Here is a 19,697-nt window from a genome sequence, read left to right on the forward strand (position 1 = left end):
CCGCTCATCACGGTGTGAATCAACGCCCTGGCTCCACACCGTATATTTTCAGCAGCAGCAAACCGCCGCACAGACGGACACCAAAGTACTACAAGCTCTTAATATTCATTAATCCTCCCTGCCACCCTTAAAATGTCTTTAAAATACACCACCGCAGCACTGCGGGGACGAGTTGGACCTGGCGGAGGAAGCACTGTGCTGCAAAGCATTTTCCATGTCTTTTCCTCGTTATCCCTTAAGTTTTCTTTGTTGGCTGTTACCGGAGTACCAATAAACGCCACTTGAAGGGACCCAAGCTCTGGATGCCGGTAATAATTCCTTAGGGTTCCATCCATTAAACCTTCAATTAACGTAACCTGCAGCTTCTTACGCACGGTGCCGCACGGTTGTTTAACTCCTAAACGTCAAACACCATGGATGCGTTGTCACGCAAAGAGGTGGCACCACACAAGCGGCATGGCGTTGGCCTCTGCTCTCTGAACCTGAAAATAAGGTGGGGTTTTTGGCTGTACTTTTGGCACAGCTGGAAACAAACCCCCTCTCGAAGGTATGGCACTAAAACCCTCGTGGGAGCTTCTTCCGTTGCTTCTGTAGGATGCTGCGGAGCTTCAAAGCTGCTCAGGGGGAAGCGGAGGGAATGGGAGGCCGGGGCAGCCAACAGCGGTGGATCTTGCTCCACGCTTCCTACTGAGTGAACCAACTTTCTTCCCTTTAGACTAATAACTCGTTTTGTCCGTGAGAATACACGCATGACTTTAGAAAAACCTTAAACTGCAAGAGACTATCAAAAGTGGGGAATGAATACTTATTTTTCTTATTGAAACAAGTGATCCAAACCAATGTGTAACGGCCAGGAGTGACTCCGTTCATGGAAGAATCTTCTGTGGACAACAGACAACTGTTAGCTAAATTATTTGATTAATTTGTTTAAAAATAAAGCCCTGAAGACGTTGTAGATGTTTCCTTTAGTTAATGAGATTTCCATGATAGTTAGAAAAATAAAATTAGAACACAATGCTGTTAATCTTGGATTACATGCAGCACAGGGGCAGAATTAGTAGCACAAAGCGTGAAGATTAAGACACTTTGCTTTCCAACAGAATAGCTGTGACGGAAGCTACGTGCTGTGTTTTCCTGGCTGGGATTAACGAGGAGATCAGGATCTGCCTTTCAGTCTCTAACCTGGTGTATCTGGGCACGGCTCTAACTTCTCCTTCCGAGACCGCAGGGTCTGGTCCCGAGAAAATAATTACGGGCTAAGGAAAGGGATAGCAAAGGCCTTACAACCTTCACATTTAAAAAGTTAAATTATTTTCCATTAAAAGTGTCCAATTAAACCACTGTAACTGTCCATAGCCCGTATTTGGCTGCTCTACTAAACAACAGCACGAAATGGGGATAAAAAGACATCCCAGGACAGGATTACGTACCGCAATAAAAGGAGAAATAATCTGTGAAGAAATGTGAGGACAAATTCTAACTGCATCAGAAAGTACCAAGTCATGGTTTCACTCACCAGCCAGGCACAAGTTGGATAATCGCACGCGTACAGCGTATAAATCTGCACGTGAGACAAACGGCATTTTAATTTATGTACAGAGAAGGTTAACTTCTAACACCCCCTCCTCGCTTTGGAAATCGGGGAAAACAGTTTGCTGTAAGGACGCGCTGAGACTGGTAACGTAACCGACTTCACCGGGGTAGGTCCAGCAGAAACCCTCCGCGTCTCGCCAAGCCACCCAAGGTTTCACGAGTACTCAGCTCTTCACAACCCAGTTATTTTCCAGCAAAACCGCAGAATTCAGTTACTCCCGGAAGGTACTGCTGTAAGAGAAGTTGAAATTAAATGCCTGTACCCAGCAGCAGGGATGAGGTTGCCCCCAACCCCTCCAAACCACCCCAACGCCGTTTGATGGGTTTTATCAGTGCTACATGAGGGTCTATAAAAGTGAACGTGCCAATTTCAGTGTGCACTTTTGGCACCAATTTAGATACAATCAATTGCCCTCAGTTTCTTTTGTTGTGTAAAAATAAATTTGTTTTTTATTGTGTTACTTCAAAACAAAATGTAAACTGTGTCCCTTTAACAGTTATGTGAAACCAAAGGGAAGGAGCTTCATGCTAAGCCTGCAAATGTAGAAAATGCTCATAGTGACCTTTATTAAAAAAAAACGCTCTTTTGTTCACAGACCTCTTCATTGAAGAGTGAATCATTATATTCAATGAAATACTAAGGAGAAGTTTATTTTTTGAGATAATTTTATTGAAGTTTTCTTCAAACACAACACAGCATTGCAAAAAAAATCCGCAATCGCAAGGTAGCGTCTCCTTAGCTCCCAATTTTTTTCCCCTGGGGTACTTACCTAAACCAGAAGGTGCAAAGAAAACGCGTGTTGCACAAAAACATTATATGGGGTGTAGGATGAGATACAGTAGTTATATCCCTTGGAACACACAGGTACTGCTGTATAAATGCTTTAATTCTTAAAAATAAAACGCATACTGATAGTCAGCAGCAAGCTGTACGTGCGGCTCCCACCAGCTCACACCAGGATTCTGCTTTTGCATCAGTAACGGATCCTCTGCACTGCAGTTGCTTAATTATAGAATGTTTTTTCTTCTGATTCATACAAAGTTGAGTACAACTGAAAAAAGGCCAAATTTTACACACGACGCAACCAGACTCCAGTTTAATCAGTCTGAAACTCCAGGCTGGGTTCAAGGCACAGGGGTAAACTCATCCACCGGGTCCAAACCAGCCACGCTACTGCTAACTAGATGTACAAATTAATCTAAAAATAAATAGTCCTCCCACGATATGCACTGCATCATGATGTCAAATAAATATTTCTACAGCACCTATGGCGGTGATTCCATATCACACTTTGGGGAGAAACAGCTAAAATGGGAAAAAAAATCAGGAAAAACAAATCCTATCTATCCTGAAACACCACAGTAAATACTAACTATTTTATTGTCGGCATGCCATTTGCAAAGAAGTAATGACAATGCCAAAATAAATAATAATAAAAAAGGTATAAATTTGGTCCCTAAGCAATTGCAATCTGTTTGTCAAAGTCATCCACGAGCAAAATCCAACGGAAAGAGGAGCCGAATCCAGCCCGGCACTAGGCAGTCTCCTCGCTCACCAGCAACGGTTCCACTTCCAGCGCCACGAAAGCGGACTGTCTTTCCTGGCGCTGACGATACAGGATGAATTGCAGAGTCACCTGTTATTTTGGGGTAAGGAAGTAATTAACTAGGATACAGACGTAGCACTTGCAGTACTCGCTTTCAATTCAAACCAAAATAAGCCGTACAGAATAAAAGCAGCCATCCATTTAGTTCTGGCACAGACTCTGAATACCGCAGTGCGCGGAGGAAAGCTTAAAACTTGCTGTAGCTAATTCACGTACTGTAGTGTCAGTATTATCCATTTATTTAATCCCAACTGTGGAATTTTCTACATCAGCATATAACCTTTTCCAAATCCAACTTAAAGCGCATTTTCCGTACTTCTTCATGGCAAAAAGTTTAATCATATTTCACTTGCAACACTAGAAAAGGGAACATAGAGACAACTTCTACCTCAAAACTTCCAATCCCCTTGGTTACGTGGCTCAAATACACATGAAAATTCCTTTACTACCTCATCCTCAGGCTTGCAAGGATCCCAAGTGCAAATTTAATGGGAAAAAAGAACAGGAACACGGTTCAGCTAGGCACAACGCGGAATCAAACATCTCACCTTGTACTACTCCAGCCTCCGCGGTCTAAATACTGCGGATGCTGGTAGAGAGGGGAAGTTACTCAAAACTTTTCTTAGCAATGGAGCAGCAAGGTCTGATCAGAAAACAAAGTTCTCGTTTCCTGCAAAACTCTTGGTGGTTTGATATTTACAGGCAACGTTATGACTCAATATTTCATGCTGTTTTCAACGCAGAATTGTGCAATTAGACATAATTATTTATTTCTGTTGTAAAACAGACTCTTGGAAATGCTGCTAATCTGAAAAAAAAAAAAAGTGTGTACTTGTCCTTTTTCTTGAGGGTTCCAGCTCTCAAACAAAATTATCCACTTCGAGCACAGAAAGCCTTTAAATAAAAAAAAAAAAAAATCAGGCGTGTGCGTCTAGAATAGACAGGAGATCTCTTACTCATCAGAATTTTTTTCTAGATAGCTGAGTAGTTTTATACTTGAGTACTAAACGGGATACAAACCACTTCGTTTTCTGGTAGAGACACTGTTTTAAGATATACAGATATCATGCAAACCTAGCCAGCTATGCCCTTCCCTTACGTATTTCTTCTATTCTAAAAAATATCCATGACATGAAATGCAAAGCAGCGGTACCAAAGCCAGGTTAATGTATGTAATTATTTATAAAAATAAGAGGGAAGGGGAGCTTTCTGGGAGGCCTGGATGAACGGAGAGGAAATTCTCTCTATCCCAGGCAGAGACCCAAGAATTATCCCATCTTCCCAAAGCCTTCCAGCATCCCACCTCTGAGCTCCCCCCAGCTGAAGACTAGACAGGATTTCCTTCAGAGACAGCAGCTCAGCCCTCCTTTTCCAGTCTTCCTACAGCATTATGTGGGAATGCTTTCTTCCAAGAGCTTAGCAGATTAGTTTTATAGCATATACAGCTAACACTTAAATTTCCTGCTTCCTTTTTTCTTTTTTATAGGCCTTACTGGACTTGCAGCTGAGCACCTCCCCATGTCTTAATAGTTGCACTGGTGGAAAAAGACACTGTGAACTGGGAATCAAATCTGCTGACACCATACCGCGGGCTTGGGACAAGCCTGGGAGCAGCACTGGGCGTTATCACTCCTAGCCACTGAGCTGGCAACAGCAACAGCGCTTTTAACGAGGAGTAAATTATAAACATGAGTTACATGCAGCTTATCGAACAGTATTTCCACAATATGTTTTTCTAGCATATGTACTCAGCTGCTCTTATTTTTAAAATAAATGCTAGAACTGCCAAGACTACTTAATACAGAAACTAACTTGCTGCTCAGGTCTCAATTTCTGGGGGAAGCTTTAAGACCTAAGCAAGCAGACAGCCCAAAGCAGAGGAGACAACAAAACTGACTTCCCTGAGTGAAGTTAATGACAGCTGCTGAGCTAGTGTATCGAATTTGCCTCATTAAACTAAACAATTTAATGACAATTCAAAAAACAAACCAGTTTTGAGACAAAAGTGGGTATTTACAGGAGCGCAGAGAAGTCGTATGTTTGGCTGGGAAACTCTCCTGGCTGAAGTGTAAGGTCAGGCTTATATTCTTTGCACAGTGTAACTAAATCATAAAGCATGACGTTTTGTAGAAGTATGTAATGGATTCCAAGCGGCTGCCCTACAAATCACAAAAGGTGCAAGAGGAGAGTCTGTGCACAACAGTTTAGCTCTTGCTGAACATACTCTGGCTATCCAGTAACAACCTGCCTGTGCTTAATGAAAAGAAGTTCACGTGGAGGATATGAACGCAGCTCTCTGACAACGGGGTGATGTCAAATAAAAAAAAAGGCAAAAATCCTGGTAAAGGGCTTAGCCTGAACTAAATACAATGCAGAGTTTGGTTCTGGTGGGAGCAGGGGAGGAAGCAAGCAGGGTGAAAGAGGTAGCAGACTTACAGAAAAGGACAAAGTTTTCTGGAAAACTTTGGACTAGGTTATTTTGGAAACTCAGTGATGGCTGCTGCTGAAAGTCTACAGGCAGAACTGGTCACCAATTGATTTTAAAGTACGTAGTGTTGCATCCTTGTGTACAAGTGAGACACCAAGTAATCATGCACATCAAATAAAGCACTAGTAAGTTCCACCGTGGCACCCTGCAGCAGGCAAATCTGGATTTCATGTCTTTGACAAGACACCCCACCAGGCCCACTTCAACCCTGGGCTTTGTGGTTTCTTGAGAAACTCCACCACCTTCTGCTGCAAAGTGGCAGTTGGAGGGAAACATTTATTGTAAAACTAAATAACGTTCAATTTATAATTCAAATGTGTAACGCTACAAAACTCCTCCTAAAATGAAAAGGAGGACAAGTCATACTTTACAAACAACTGAACAGTTCCATTATTTATTGAAAATAATTGCCTTCTTGTGCAACCAAATAACTTTAACTGGGGACACCAAGGAAACAGGATGACTGTGTTATCCTGTTAAACTGAACTGAAACAGCTCCAGTGTAATCCTGCGCTAAGTAACGCCGGAGCTGCTGTTCCTGCTACAATCAGGAGTCCATTTGTTTCTAAAAATAGTCAGTGCTAGCCAGCCGTGTCAGATGGAAGCAAGAGAATACTGCAGCAGACACAGAGTAAGTGAACTCTTAATCCTTGCTTGGACCTTGAGAAATGAGAGTTTATCTTCCACCTAGTGAAACTCTGGACACTATCAGGAAAAAAGTCAACCAGAATTAGGCAATTTGTGCAACTACTCCTCAAAACAGAGGCTGTCTGTCACACAAATGGTCAATTATGAGACGCCTCCCTCTTAGAAATTAGGACTTTTTGGTTTAGTCTCTCTGTTTTCCTAAGCCCAGGTGATCCTGTTCTTCGTTTTCTGGCCTAACATGACATATCAGTTTGTTAGATTGTTTTATTTTCTTGCTTGGCAAGAGACAGCAATGAAGCTCTCTTTAAAAGCACTGACTTCCATACCTTCAGGGCTTCTCAAAGCAGGAGGTCTGCTTTTGTTTTCTCTTGATTACAAATACTTCATACATTTTCAACTAATGCTGTATACTTGACTAGATTCCTATAAGCTCCTCAACCTGATTTGGAAGCATCTGTTTCCAATATAATTTGAACTGGAGGACTATTAGCAAGATTGGATTCAGACTCCAATCAAGACAGAACCCAGAAATGAATGTCATGTGCACGCTGGCACCGCGGTCCTGGGGCAGGGCTCGGAGAGGAGGGAGGTTTGTGGCCAATATCAAAGTTCCTTTTCAGAGTACATCATAGAAAGGCATCTGCAAATATGCACATAACGTACTGTAATGGTCATCAAGATCAATTCTAGGGTTTTTGGGTAAATAAATGCTGGCCTGTTTATGTTTCCAACTGGGGGCGGAAGACAGTCAGTACTTCGGCCGTGGAACAAAGATCTGAGCGCTCAAACCAGCCACTGAATCCCTGCAGTCTGCTCCTGCAAAAGAAACTGCGCCGTCTCAGAAAAGATAAAACTACAACCTATTCCAAAACAGGCCACGAACCACAGTTTAGTCTCACCACTGCAGTGGAGTGCTGTGTTCCCACGATGCAGAATGTTTTACTGAGCTGCCCACTTCCATCGCCAGGGCTGGAGACGCAGAAAGCACAGACGGCTGCTGTGAGGGACAGTGTAATTTACCCGTCCATCCCAAGGCCGGGGTCGGCTGTCCCATCGCTGCTCTAATTGGGGTGGCTTATGCAATGACTTTAATCAGAAAGACAAGACTGATGCCTGGGAACCATAACTTCTGGAAGCGTTCCAGGTAAATCTGGTAAAGAACTTCCTTTTAATATGGAACGGATTAACACAATATGCTTCAGCACGGTCCTGAAATCACTCTTCATTTTATCCTGTTTTATACTTTGAGCTCATGGAGCTAAGCACCGAGATGTTTTCAGACACAAACCTAAAATTCTTACTTCGGGAAAAATCAGAAAATCTCCTCTTTATATACTTTTAAGTGAAAATACAAGCTATAGTAACAAGAGAGGTGACTATAAACCTACAGTGAACAGCAAGAGCCAGTACCACCACGCCACCGCTCAGCAGCCTTTTAAAGCAAGAGTACAATATTACTGTAAACATTTTGCTTTTAATTTCTTGATCACAAAATGCTAATGCTCAATCTAGAAAGAGCATGACTAACAATAATTAATATACTGTGAGCATCTTATGTATGTCCTCTGAGTATAAGAATAAAAAATTACAGTGTTTTAAGCTTGCTCAGGACTCTCAAGAAAGTGGCAAACTAATCTTTTAACTGCGTAGCTGGGTACCCTAGTGTGACTCCATGAGCATAGCTGCCGGTTTTCAGGGGCACTCAGCGTCTCAATGCATCTGATTTTGCCCCACATTCTGCAGTTAAGGGTAGCTGCATCATTTGTCAAGTGCTATTTTGTTAAACTAAGTCTGCCAAAACCTCACTGTTGGTCTCTGACGTTAATGCAATCTAGCAACGCTTAGAATTTAAGCAAATTCTCAAAGCTATAATTCTATACTTGCTTTTAAAAACAAACAGGTTTGGGGTTTGTTTTGGTTTGTTTGTTTGGGGTTTTTTGTTTGTTTTGTTTGGGGTTTTTTGTTGTTTTGTGTTGGTTTGGTTTGGTTTTTTTACACTTACCAGAAGGCAAACCTAAGAAAAGCAGCACAACATGCAACACACCCTCTTCCCCTGCAATGTTTAGTATACTACACATTGGCTACAAGATATAAATTAACCTGTGCAGTGTAGCTTTCATGTAGGTATCTTCTATAAACTTGTTATTCTTATCAAGAAATATTATTTAAAAAAGCATAAAAATTATTGTTCAGAAAGAAGAATTTATGATCAGATTAGAAACATAGAAAAAAATTTGATTTAAAAAATATCCGCTGAAGTTTCTGATCTACTTATTAACAAGCCTATCCTGAGAAACTCTAGCTATAACAGGAAAAGGATACAAAAATGTCCAGAAACAAAACTCCAAAGCTCCCAATGAGCCACGGAAGATGGTGTAAAAAGTAGAGGGCCCGGAAGGATTGCGTGGCTGGCATCTTTAGAACAAGGCTCAGTCCATACGTGCAGTTTCCCATCATGGCTAAGGCAAACAGCAGGTAAGAGGTGCCTTCTGTGGATCTTCTTCGGAACTAAACACAAAAGTTTTTACAAATACAAAGAAATGTTAAAACACGTATCACAGGAGTCAGTTATAGATCATTTTGGCATTTTGTACTATAATACATCCAAAGACTTTCAGTCATTCTTCTCCGTCTCTTCCTGGGCTCTGAACCCTCCGAGTTCAGTACCTTCAGCACAGGCAGCTCGGGTTAATGTAATTGTTATGCAAATGCAAAGCTGCAAAAATAATCTGCTTCCAAATGATATTCAGTCCTTAAGAAATCTGCTGCTGTATCAGTCTGTTTAGTAGACCTTTTTGAAAATGTTGTGGTATTCCAGCTGTGAAAGAAAAGGTAGAGGTGGAATACGAACAGCCTTGGAAACAAACTAATTATTTCCATAAACAATTAAAACGCCCGTACACCACTGACAATGCAAAACCTTCAGGTTTTTTACTGTGTTGGTTTAGTGTTTTGTTTCTTGCTTTGGTGGTTTTTTTTTTAAATACTGATAGTGAAGAGGCTGTGGGGAAAAAAAAACAAGTCAGTAACAGCATCTTTGTGAAAACGGGCTACACTTCTAAACTGATTGTCCTCTCATTCTAACTTTTGATCCCATGGTCGGTTACTTAAGGTAGAATAGTTTGGAGAAAGAAAATGAGAGGCATCACTTGCTTATGACAACAATCACACAGAGCAAGTCTCTGCTCAGATCTGATAAATCCAACTGCAAACACTTCCTCTTCCCCAGCCAATCAATCCTCTTCCATCAAAGACCAACATTTTCCTAAAATTCTCACCATCCTCGTCTGAATGGGAAAAAAAAAATTCTTTACCATTTTAAACATTCACAAAAGCAAAATAAGTTTTCAATTCCAAGAGAGCTCACTGTTAGGGAGAATCCAAGACCTAAAGCAACACAGAGTATTTTGTAAAATATGTAAGTGTACTTAGCCAAAAACCTACTTACATTTTTATACAGCTGAGGAAATCTACTTCCCAAGTAAAACACACAGGATATATAGCCACAAATGAAGCCTGACATTTCAATCATATCAAGAGAGTTCTGAAAAAGAAAGGTACATATATTTTGGCAAGAATGTTTTCAGGCATTTCAGAGGATTAAGCTGAAAGTCCACGGGCTGATTTTCTGGACAGAACTCCTTTCAAAGCAGTTCAGCGCTGCTCTTCAAATGACCAAAGAGGGCTAGAAAGGGTTTAATCTTTATCTCACAACAATGCACACTGCTGCGTCATAGCCACGACCAAGATCAAAACCAGTGCCGGGCTTTAGGATACGACACTAATATCAATCCTGTCCTCCTGCTAAAAAAGCCTGGGCACAATAATTCAAACCAAAATGAAGAACTGTTGCTAGGGCCACTAAAAAAAAAATGAATAATCCTGTCTGGAGAGAGCAGAATACTCATTTTTCACAGTTTAGGAGTTGTTAGTTTTTTCACTCTAGTTGTGTTTTGAAAATAAGCTGCTTCCCTGCTGGGCAATGTTGTCGGATGACAATTATTTTGCTGGCATTAATATGAAGGCCACAAAATTGCCAGAATAGCCTGTGAACTTTCCTGCTGAAAGGACAGCAGCAGCAGGTACAACTGTACTTTTCCACTTTTATTGATTTCATTTGTGACCGTGTAGTCTCTACATGGATGTCGACAGCGTCTAACACAAGCAGGAAGACAACACGTACACGTTATTTCACAGAGCAGCACATCTTAACGACCCACGGGACAGAACAGGCCTGAAGCACAGGAAGCTGCTAAAAAAAGCAATTTATAACTTCCTTATTTTGGGATGTGTGGTCCATAGTTAAAACATCCGCACAGTGCCACATTTAAGATTTCTAAATCACTGTTAGAAACATCATCCAAATTTCTTTAAAGCTGAGTACACCATCTTTTCAAGACAGTTGGGTTTTTTAATGGAAGCAGGTAAGAACTTACATTATTTCTTTTGATTACTGCACTCTGGTCCTGGTTTCTTAGTAACAGCTGGCAAGGTAAAACAGCACACAGCGCTATACACACCAGGATCCAGGTTATACAGAAATTCCTCAGGCTTTTGCTGCCTAGAATGACGAACAAACAAATTAGCTGAAAAATAACATCTGCTGCTGATTTAAGGTTACTTTTTGTTTGTGATATAAATATGTAAATTTAAAGGTACAATTTCATGTATCTTTTTCCTGGCAGCAACGTAAGTCCAATTCTTTCTTCTGGGCTCTGTGCCCACCCCTGCTCACTATCACAGTTGTGCTGCGTCTTCGTGCAACATCTGAGGGTGGCAGTGCAGGAACAGGAGGGGAGCTCCTTAAACAGGCGCTGCTACCCAGAGAGAAAGTCTTCATACTCAGCTTGTCTCTCATATTCACTCCTAACAGTTTCCTATTAAATAACAGCTTATAACCAGAAGGCTGCTAAACAGAACGTAACAGTTTCTTTTGGTATAACTTGATTTAAAACTGCAAAAGCAAGGATATTTGAAATTTATGTTAAAAAAAATTCTTTAAGATACATACATAATCTAAGCGTTCTGCTGGACCAGTCTCTGGGTCCGTGGTTAGCTAGCTATCGAGTCTTACCGAGATTCACATATTCAAAGACACAGACTCCCTCTAGCAAGTCTCCATAGACACCTACAAGACAACTTGAAAAGGGCAGGTGATCCTCCAGAGCTCTGCAGCTACGCTATCTTCTGTACCTGCAAGATGCTGGTAAAGGCCTGCAGTCACTGTCACCAGTGGAACAAACTGCTGTACGGCATCAGTAAGCCTGTCCTGAAGACCTGCTGTCTAAATAACACAGACTTAGCAGTGCTGTCCCACAGGCTGCAAACCTGACCAACTTGTCTAGGGTAACTGGTCCAGAACTGGGTATCGAAACGCCCTCTTTTACGGCTTTCATCACAGCACCATTCCTCCCTCCCCTGCTAGGCAAACCCTCGAGCTGAAACAGACACTGGCAGTCAGAATGTACAAAAGCCTGTGTTGGTTTTCAAAAGCAGGCAGCAGGAAAGAAATGTCTTCAGCACTGACCTATCTCCAGGTTTATTATCAGTTCCATATTGAACGAATCTGCTTTGTCCCTATTTAGTCTGCCGGGCAGGCATCTGTTTTACTTCAGCTTTTCGTTACCTCTCCTGTACCACGGATTTTCTTGGATACTTTTTTTTTTTTCAGATTGATGAGTTAATGTTTCTGATTTGATACAATGTGAACAGAGCTTTGTCTTCCATTTCAGTCAAAACAGTAGTCCATTGGTAGGCTGAATCCTACAACTACTGCCAGGATTTTATGAAGCACAACTCAAGTAATCTCATTCCCCTTGAATATATTTTTTAGCTCTATGTATTGAAACAGAACACATGAAGATGTCAAGATATTTTATGCTATAAGCAAATAAAGTCCGGTTTCAATCAACATGGAGGAAACTAACAACCCCACAAAGAAATAATGCTTGCTTTCAACTTACACATACGTTTAGATAGCTGCAAGCAGATAGTAAAACCATGGAGTAAGTTAAAATCTGAAACTGGATTCCACAAAACTACCAAATTTTGTATGTCTACATAAACTGAAAGTACTAGATGGAAAGTATTTACAGATATCATGTGGGTAAGGAAAGAAAGGCAGAGAAGAGAAGAGAAAGGGCAGGGTTTTCACGTGAGCTTGAGAAAACTGGAAGCAGCAGGCCTGACAACTCCAACCAGAACTTGTGCACTCTATATTTTGATCGCTCTGAAATAAATCTATTTAAGCGTTGTAGAAAATATCAGAGTAAAGAGTGTGCTACATTATGGAGAATATTTTAATTGTTGAAAAACCTTACATTTTGTCATCTTCTGATTCTTGAGCTTATAGTAGACAAATTGTGAAATCATAATTATATCCATGTTAACATAAAAAATGGCAGTGACAATCTGAAAGAGAAGATGCATTTGCTTTTTCAGTTCAAAATACCTTAACTGCACGGAAGTTTTGCTTCATAATCATAATGTGAATAACAAATACCAAAGGACTGACCAAAAAAAAAAAAAAAAAAAAAAAAAAAAAAAAAAGGAAGTGTGTCCAGTACAAAACAAGTTAGGCTGCTGCAGATGAATGGAGTGTAAACCTTACGCAACGGGGACTTGCTGACACAATCCCAGTAGCTGGTCATTTTCCAGGATGCAGAGCTCAAATTCCTACCTGGGCAGACTTGCTGAATCCTTCCTGCCCAGAAACTTAACCCTGCTCCGCCTAGTTTCCCAGCACGTGAGAAACTACTAATCTTACTCAGCGCTGCTTCCCTCAGTTCTCTCTTCCCCTTTTCATAATGGGGACACGGAACGGTTAGCACCGCACGTTAAGCTGTAAAAGAGAAGACATCTCTGTCCACCCTTGGGGTCCACCTCCACCTTGTGAAAACTTCTGCATGTGTGGCTGACACATACGTCTTTCTTTTTTAATTGAGAGTGAAAAATAAAAAGAGTAGATAAGGAAGTTTCAGGCACAATTGATGTATTGCTGACAACTACTGTTTCTTTCACAGAAACCCTTTCCTTAACCAAGAAAATACATTTTCAAATTAGTTAGAGATTAACAGATTTGAACTAGAGTTTTCCAGTTAATAAACAGTCTTCCTAAAGAAAAAAAACATAAAAAAAGAAATAGCAAGTTTAAATAGCAGTAACCCCAAAGCAGCTTGATCCATTACAAGCTGAACAGCACAACTTCCTTCCCTTCCAGCCCTATCTGCTCTGCAAGCTCACTTTGAAGCTGAAACTCAAACGAAGATTCCCCACTTCACTCATCACTGAACGACATTCAGTAAGTCTCTTTGAGTGTTAATTACAAGTGTGAAATGGTCCCTATAGCACATAACAGTATCAGTGTAAACATTTAGGAAATTATGACTTATTTTATAGATGGTAGATCGGTGAAGAGAATACAAAACTATTTTCTTTCCCAGTACATACTTCGCTGGGCAATATTAAGTTATCTTAGAGTTTAAAGAGCTGGTTTGAAAAGGATAAATCAAAAAGTAAAAATATTGGCAGATTACCTGAATTGGCAGTTGATTTGTTAAATAGCAGCCTACGAAATTTGTAAGATCTCCAGCTATCCAGCACAGCAGAAAGCCCAAAGACAGCGCTTGATCCACTTTTCCATTCTGACAGGCAACGCAAATTTGACTGGCACAAATTCCAGAAGTAATTGTAAAACAGCATAAGCAAAAAATGTTTAATAAGCTCAGAAGTACATTTTTCAAAATCTGAATAAAGGAAGATTAGAATTCTAACCACAAGAGACCTATCACAGCAGTACTCCACTTACCTTTTGAAGAAGAACTCTGTATCACTACAGCTCCCCATGTCTTACTCTGACATAACAAAAGACTCAAATCACAACCTCATTACTGCTTGCGTGTGCTCCTTTTTTGCGGCCCGTGCTGAAATACCATTTTCTGGACACTAGAACTATGCTGTAAATATCTGCTTTTAAATACTGAAATAAGAAAACCACTGTTATTTAACATAGAAGGGCTAAGAACGAACAAAGCTGCTGAAAGAGCTGACATCTACACTCATGCCTCTAAATTGGAGAGCTGTGATTCAGATTCACAACGGGGACTAAGAAGCGATCCCAAACGTGAGTCCTTTAGACGTACCTTGATGAATTCCATGCTCGCTAACATGGCAGTTTTAATGTAAAGCCCCTTTTCAGCTAATATTTCAACTAATATTTCTGAAGCTCAACAGCTTACTAGGAGTGGTTTTATTTTGCTTGATTTCCATACCCCTTTTACTAGTTCAGTAAACTCTATCTCCCTTACAGGGATAGACTTTGGAGTCAGCCCCGTTTTGTTTCAGGCATTTTCACCTGCTGGGAGCATTTCCACTTTTCCTTTGTCATCTCCTGCCTGAGTATTTGAAACCTGACCCCAGTGGCAGTAAACAAACAGCAACCGGTTTCGCTAACTCCTGTGCTGTTCCTGACCTTTTCTCAACCCAAATTCCGTTGGCGGGAGCCAGCAGGACAGTACTGGTGACACAGCATGTGGTTTAAATAAACACGGAGCCAGCTTCTGCTGCAAGCGTGCCTGCGCGTGCACACACATCGCAGGGTGGGGGAGATAAGAGAGAAGAGGTGATTTATTCTCATTTGCTCTAAGTGGCAGAGATTAGTGTCAAGTCAGTATAACAGAACAGTACATCAAGCTCATTTGTCAACCACCAAATATTGTTGCAAACATGAACAACATGCTTCTCTGGCATATTATATCTGTATTATGCAGATAGAGAAACATATCCAAGATAAAATTAAAAAAAAAAGGCAGCTTTTGAAAAAGGCTTCAGGCAAGATTACTCATGTTTGAATCTGAGGACTGCTTAAGACTTTAAACTTACGGTAGTGCAGCAAACAGAAAACAGACAATGGAAATCAGCCCTATGACAACGCTCCAGTACTCCCACGCATTCTCGACACATTCTTCTAGGAGATGCCAAATCCATGGTGTTCCATTTATGCACAATCTCCTATTCTCTATCGGGGAGATATTGAAAGCATGTGTATCCAGCTGAGAAGCCATCACTCCTGGATCGGGATTCAATTTCAGAAGTTTATTTCTGCCTCCATTTTTACCCCATGCAAATCCGCAAATCCGTTTACCAGTGCTGAATATCCTCTGTGAAAAGCCCTCTGCATCCAGACGGATGCTCGATAGCACAGTTCTTTCCAATCGCATAAACGGACCTGCCAAATGCAAAGAAATAATTACAGCCAGTGCGAATAAGACATTAACTGTACAATGCTTCCTTATATTTATTGCCTACAGAAGAGAAGTTAGACTTCCAAGAACGAGAAATACTTTGCGGTCCATCGCATTCATTAGCTCCTGACAAATATGCAACGCTCCAGATTTATATCACTACAGCATTTCTGTCTCAGGTTGTGTTAGAGACTGCCAGTTACGCTGCGATGCCAGCAATCTGCTACAGGGTAAAGTAAACCAAACAATTCATTTGCACTGAAGAGCAAAACTCTGATTTTCACACTCAACATTATGCCAATAAAGTCACAGCGCTTTCTTTAATGGTACTGGACCAGATTCTGAACAGTCTACTCACATTTACAATACATAAACATAAGGTTGCTTTTTATGCAGCTGATTTCAGGATAATGTTATGAAAAAGAAGTAACTTATGACTCAGATTCCAGAAGGATTTTAAGGTCTGCTTGATCCAGATAGCCCATCAGACTAACCAGTGATTCAACATAGTGCCAAATGCAGAATTATTTATTATTATTCCTTGAAACTTCCTGCTGACAAAAACCAGCTGATTTCCCACTCATTCTGAGGATAACTTAAAGTCCTCTGAAGGTTAATAATTCCTCATACAAAGGAGTCTTAAACCAACTAGCTATTAAGGAAAAAAGCCAGAGCAAAATGCACTGTTTGAAAAAATCCCAACAAAATAAGTCCTGTACTAGTAGGTTCACCTGTTTACTATTTAAAGCCAGACACAGAACCAGTAACAGGAAAGGTGGTGAAAATTTCCAAGACCACTTGAAACATTTCAGATGCACAGCAAATTCAGAGAACTGGAAGAAGTAATACTGAGGTATCAGAGCATCTAGAAGTGAATAAAGTTATTTAATATCCCACAGACAACGGACCCAAAGGCCTGGTGTTTGTGGCTGGGATTTTTGATGTTCTTCACTCCACACACATGGGAAGAGGGCTCGGAATGGCTGCCAACATAACCTTTCTGCAGCGTAACCGGTTGGAGCCACCCTCAGTACGCATCAAACTACTTCTGAATCTTGAGGAAGTTTCACAAAGTTTGTTTCCAAGAGCACCATTCACTGTAAAGGTAGGACTCACTTTGCTAGTCATTGAGAAACTTGCTTTTTCTTTTCATGAGACTTCAGGTATCTGTGGTGTTAAATGCTGGATCAAGTTTTCTGTAGAAACTGGCCGCTTCTCAAGAGAGCTGTCATCATTGGACCTAGATCAAATCAATTAAACGATAAACAAAGAACATGTATTCATACGCTGAGAACTGACCTTAGCCTATTAGACATATTCAATATACAGTGGTGAAGTTTATTAGATTTGTAGCCATGCTCAAAAATAATTTTTAAATTAAAAAAAATATTACGAGTAATGTTTCAAGTAAGCTTTCCCATTCTGGTACTCTGGAGCTGAACAGGGTTTTACCACACACTAAAAAGGGAGAAACATCAAAGCACATGTAATACTTAGGCAGCTTTAAGGCATGAACTTTGTAAACACTGTAACAAAAACCTTACACATTTTATTAAGCTCCATCCCAAACGCCCATGTCAAGAGAAGTAAAATATGTCAGATGTAAAAAAAAAAAAAAAAAGATTGAACATGGCATTTTAAAACCATGTCTGAAGAATTAGGTTTAACAGGGTAAAACCGTGTATGAATATCCCAACTGCAGCTGGACTCACGCACGCAAAAGATCTCTCGTAAGACCAAGGACTATGTGGTAGCAAGTCTGAACGAGGCAATTCAGAGCCAGCCACCTGATCTTATGCTACACCCTGCTCCAAAACCCCACAGCTACTACAGAAAACCAAACAGTTTAAAAAGTGGGAGGAATTAGACAGGCCACTTACACTTCCCAGCTGACTGAAGACTTGAGCTCTGGCCTCCTGCCACGCAACACACTTAACACATTTAAAGCACGTGGATTTTCTTGGGTTGCTAGTACTTCACATTTGCGCAGCAGAATAACGCTCATGTTGCTAGTCCTTGTGACTGTATTTTAAACCTTACAGTAATTGCTATTTTTCTTAAATCCCCAGCAAAATACTCTGTCCCAGTAAGAGCTCGATCACTAAAACCAGCAATTCCACCAGCAGTGAGAACAACTGGATGTCATCAGCTAAACACTGTCCGCCACAAAACCTGAACTCCTCCTGCCGTGGCTGGGAAGGCAAAAGGCAATGGTGTCGGTGACCTTCAGCTATTTTCACACCTGGACCGCCTGTGCCGTATTAGCATGTACCCTTCACCAAATAATTTACGTCTTTTGACACTAAAGTATTTCACAACTAAACTTTCAGCTCAAAAGAACGACAGTGTTTGAGTTAGACCGATATGGATGGTTCCCTCCCCCAATGTATAGAGATCTGAATTTTTCCTCAACATTTAAAAAACCCTTTTCTTTTGTTACATTAAATGCTTTGAAAACAGGATAAGGAGATTGCTACGGTATTTCTTCGCTTCCTATAGTACTTAAGTTGCCAATGAGCAGGAAAAAAAAAATATTAAAAGATGATTTATGTCCCTATAACAATTCCTCACCTGTAACCTCATATTCTTTCTTAGATTACTGCCCAAGTACTAGTTAACACCATTTGGAAAAGTTACAGTAAAGATGTTATTTTCACAGAACAGTTGACTCGGAACCTTGACACCGTACCTTTCTGAAAAGGTTCAGTGTTTGTCTAGCTAGAAATAAAACCAGTAAGGTGCAAGATATTTAGTAATAAGCAAACAGTAGCTTGGGAGCCCCATTTGGACACTCTTTTTCTTATTTTAATTCCTTATTCTGGAGTAAAAATGTTTCAAATAGAAATAGTCAATGGTTTAAAAGTGAAATCCACTTCATTAAGAACAGCTCCACAGCACAGACGAGGGAAAGCAAGCTTTCCCTGGAACGTGGGAGACTTGCCACAGATTCTCAGCCTCTGCAGCTGCCAAGCTGCTGGGAACATCCATGTGTTCTGGCTGCTGCATGTTCTTGGATGTCAAATAACGAGACACTGCTCGTAATGTGTAAAGATGTCAGATACGTGTGTTTGGCAGATTTGCAAGTTGTCTAAATAGCAGCTCGAAATCCAAAAGGATGTTCGGTTGTTGTACAGTATTCATAATTTAATTACTCCTGGGGAAAAGAAAAAGTGGCGCTAAGCTAAGGAGTAATGCAGGGCTTCTTCAAACACTTTTGAATATTAAGCCAGTCATCGTATTTTGTCTCCCAACTATTCTCTACACACATTTTCTACACAATCCTGATTGTGAACGCTGCCTCTTCAGAGCCGACGATGAAGCACGACCTGATTTTACCTAGAAACCAAGCACAGTTCTCACAGAACGCTTCCAATTTAGCTTAATTAAAAACAAAACAAAACAAAAACATAACACAAAGCAAGTGCCTTTCCTGAGGAGAGGCCAGCAGGCCGCAAAGCCCCCGGGGGGCACCGTCCCTTTGGGGCAGGGGGTGCAGCTTGCGGCCTTGTGCGGACCCGGGCTGCCCCCCCGCACCCCCGGCGGCGACCGCACCTGGGCCCCGGGGCAGAAACGGGCCCGGAGCAGGCAAAGAATAACAACGGAGACGGCCTTTCAGAGCGGGCAGCGGCTCTCTGGCCCCGCGCACACGGCAAGGCGCGGCCCCGGCAGCCCAGGACCCGTCGGGGGAGGCGAAGTCACCGACCTGGCGAGGGCTGCTGCTGCTCCGGGGATCCGGATGGGCCGGGCGCGGCGGGCCCGCCCGGCGCCGCACACCTCTCCCCGCGCCGCCGCCGCCGCCACCACCGGAGGGCGGTTTCGCCGCACGGCAGCGGAGAAGGAGGGGGTTACGCTCCCGCAGACGGCGGCACGGCAGGGAGACAGGGCCGGGCCGCCCGCCCCTCCTCTTCCCCTCCTTCCCCTTCCCCCGGGCCCGCGCCGCCATGAGCCGCCACAGCGGCGGGGCCGGGGCGGCCTCTGCCGGCGGGCGGGCGGCGGTGCCGCGCTCGGGGCCGGGCCGGGCCGCGGGGCTGCCTCTCGCCGAGAGACCGGGCTCGCCCCCGGGAACGGAGCGGGGAGGTTCGGCGTGGTCGGGGGAAGCGGAGGGCGAAGCGGGCCGCG

At 42.0% G+C, this 19,697-nt stretch overlaps 1 protein-coding gene across 2 annotated transcripts; it reads right to left on the reverse strand.

Annotated features, from left to right (window-relative positions):
• Positions 1-2,250: 2,250 nt before the first annotated feature.
• On the reverse strand, positions 2,251-19,474 carry LOC104482487 (lysosomal amino acid transporter 1 homolog). 2 transcript variants are annotated; one of them, XM_086755068.1, is made up of 9 exons: positions 19,282-19,474; positions 16,695-16,818; positions 15,217-15,562; positions 13,872-14,001; positions 12,657-12,747; positions 10,773-10,897; positions 9,785-9,880; positions 8,659-8,844; positions 2,251-3,230 (listed from the first exon to the last, which is right to left on the reverse strand). In XM_086755068.1, exons 3-9 carry the CDS (start codon positions 15,552-15,554, stop codon positions 3,129-3,131), a joined length of 1,068 nt encoding a protein of 355 aa, XP_086611194.1. In that variant the 5' UTR covers positions 15,555-15,562; positions 16,695-16,818; positions 19,282-19,474; the 3' UTR covers positions 2,251-3,128. The 2 variants fall into 2 exon arrangements, with proteins under 2 accessions (XP_086611194.1, XP_086611195.1); XM_086755069.1 differs by lacking the exon at positions 19,282-19,474 and adding an exon at positions 17,459-17,569.
• Positions 19,475-19,697: the final 223 nt, after the last annotated feature.

This window comes from Chlamydotis macqueenii, chromosome 9, assembly GCF_036417535.1.
Source record: "Chlamydotis macqueenii isolate bChlMac1 chromosome 9, bChlMac1.mat, whole genome shotgun sequence".
Taxonomy (NCBI): domain Eukaryota; kingdom Metazoa; phylum Chordata; class Aves; order Otidiformes; family Otididae; genus Chlamydotis; species Chlamydotis macqueenii.

What these genes read in the sequence shown, in the direction of transcription:
- LOC104482487 (XM_086755068.1), bottom strand. Translation starts at nt 15,554, where the DNA reads ATGCGATTGGAAAGAACTGTGCTATCGAGCATCCGTCTGGATGCAGAG. An exon ending in CAAATCAACTGCCAATTCAG is followed by an intron (nt 12,748 to 13,871) that starts GTAATCTGCCAA and finishes CTTCTCTTTCAG; the next exon opens with ATTGTCACTGCCATTTTTTA. An exon ending in TTCCTCAGCTGTATAAAAAT is followed by an intron (nt 8,845 to 9,784) that starts GTAAGTAGGTTT and finishes TTTTGTGTTTAG; the next exon opens with TTCCGAAGAAGATCCACAGA.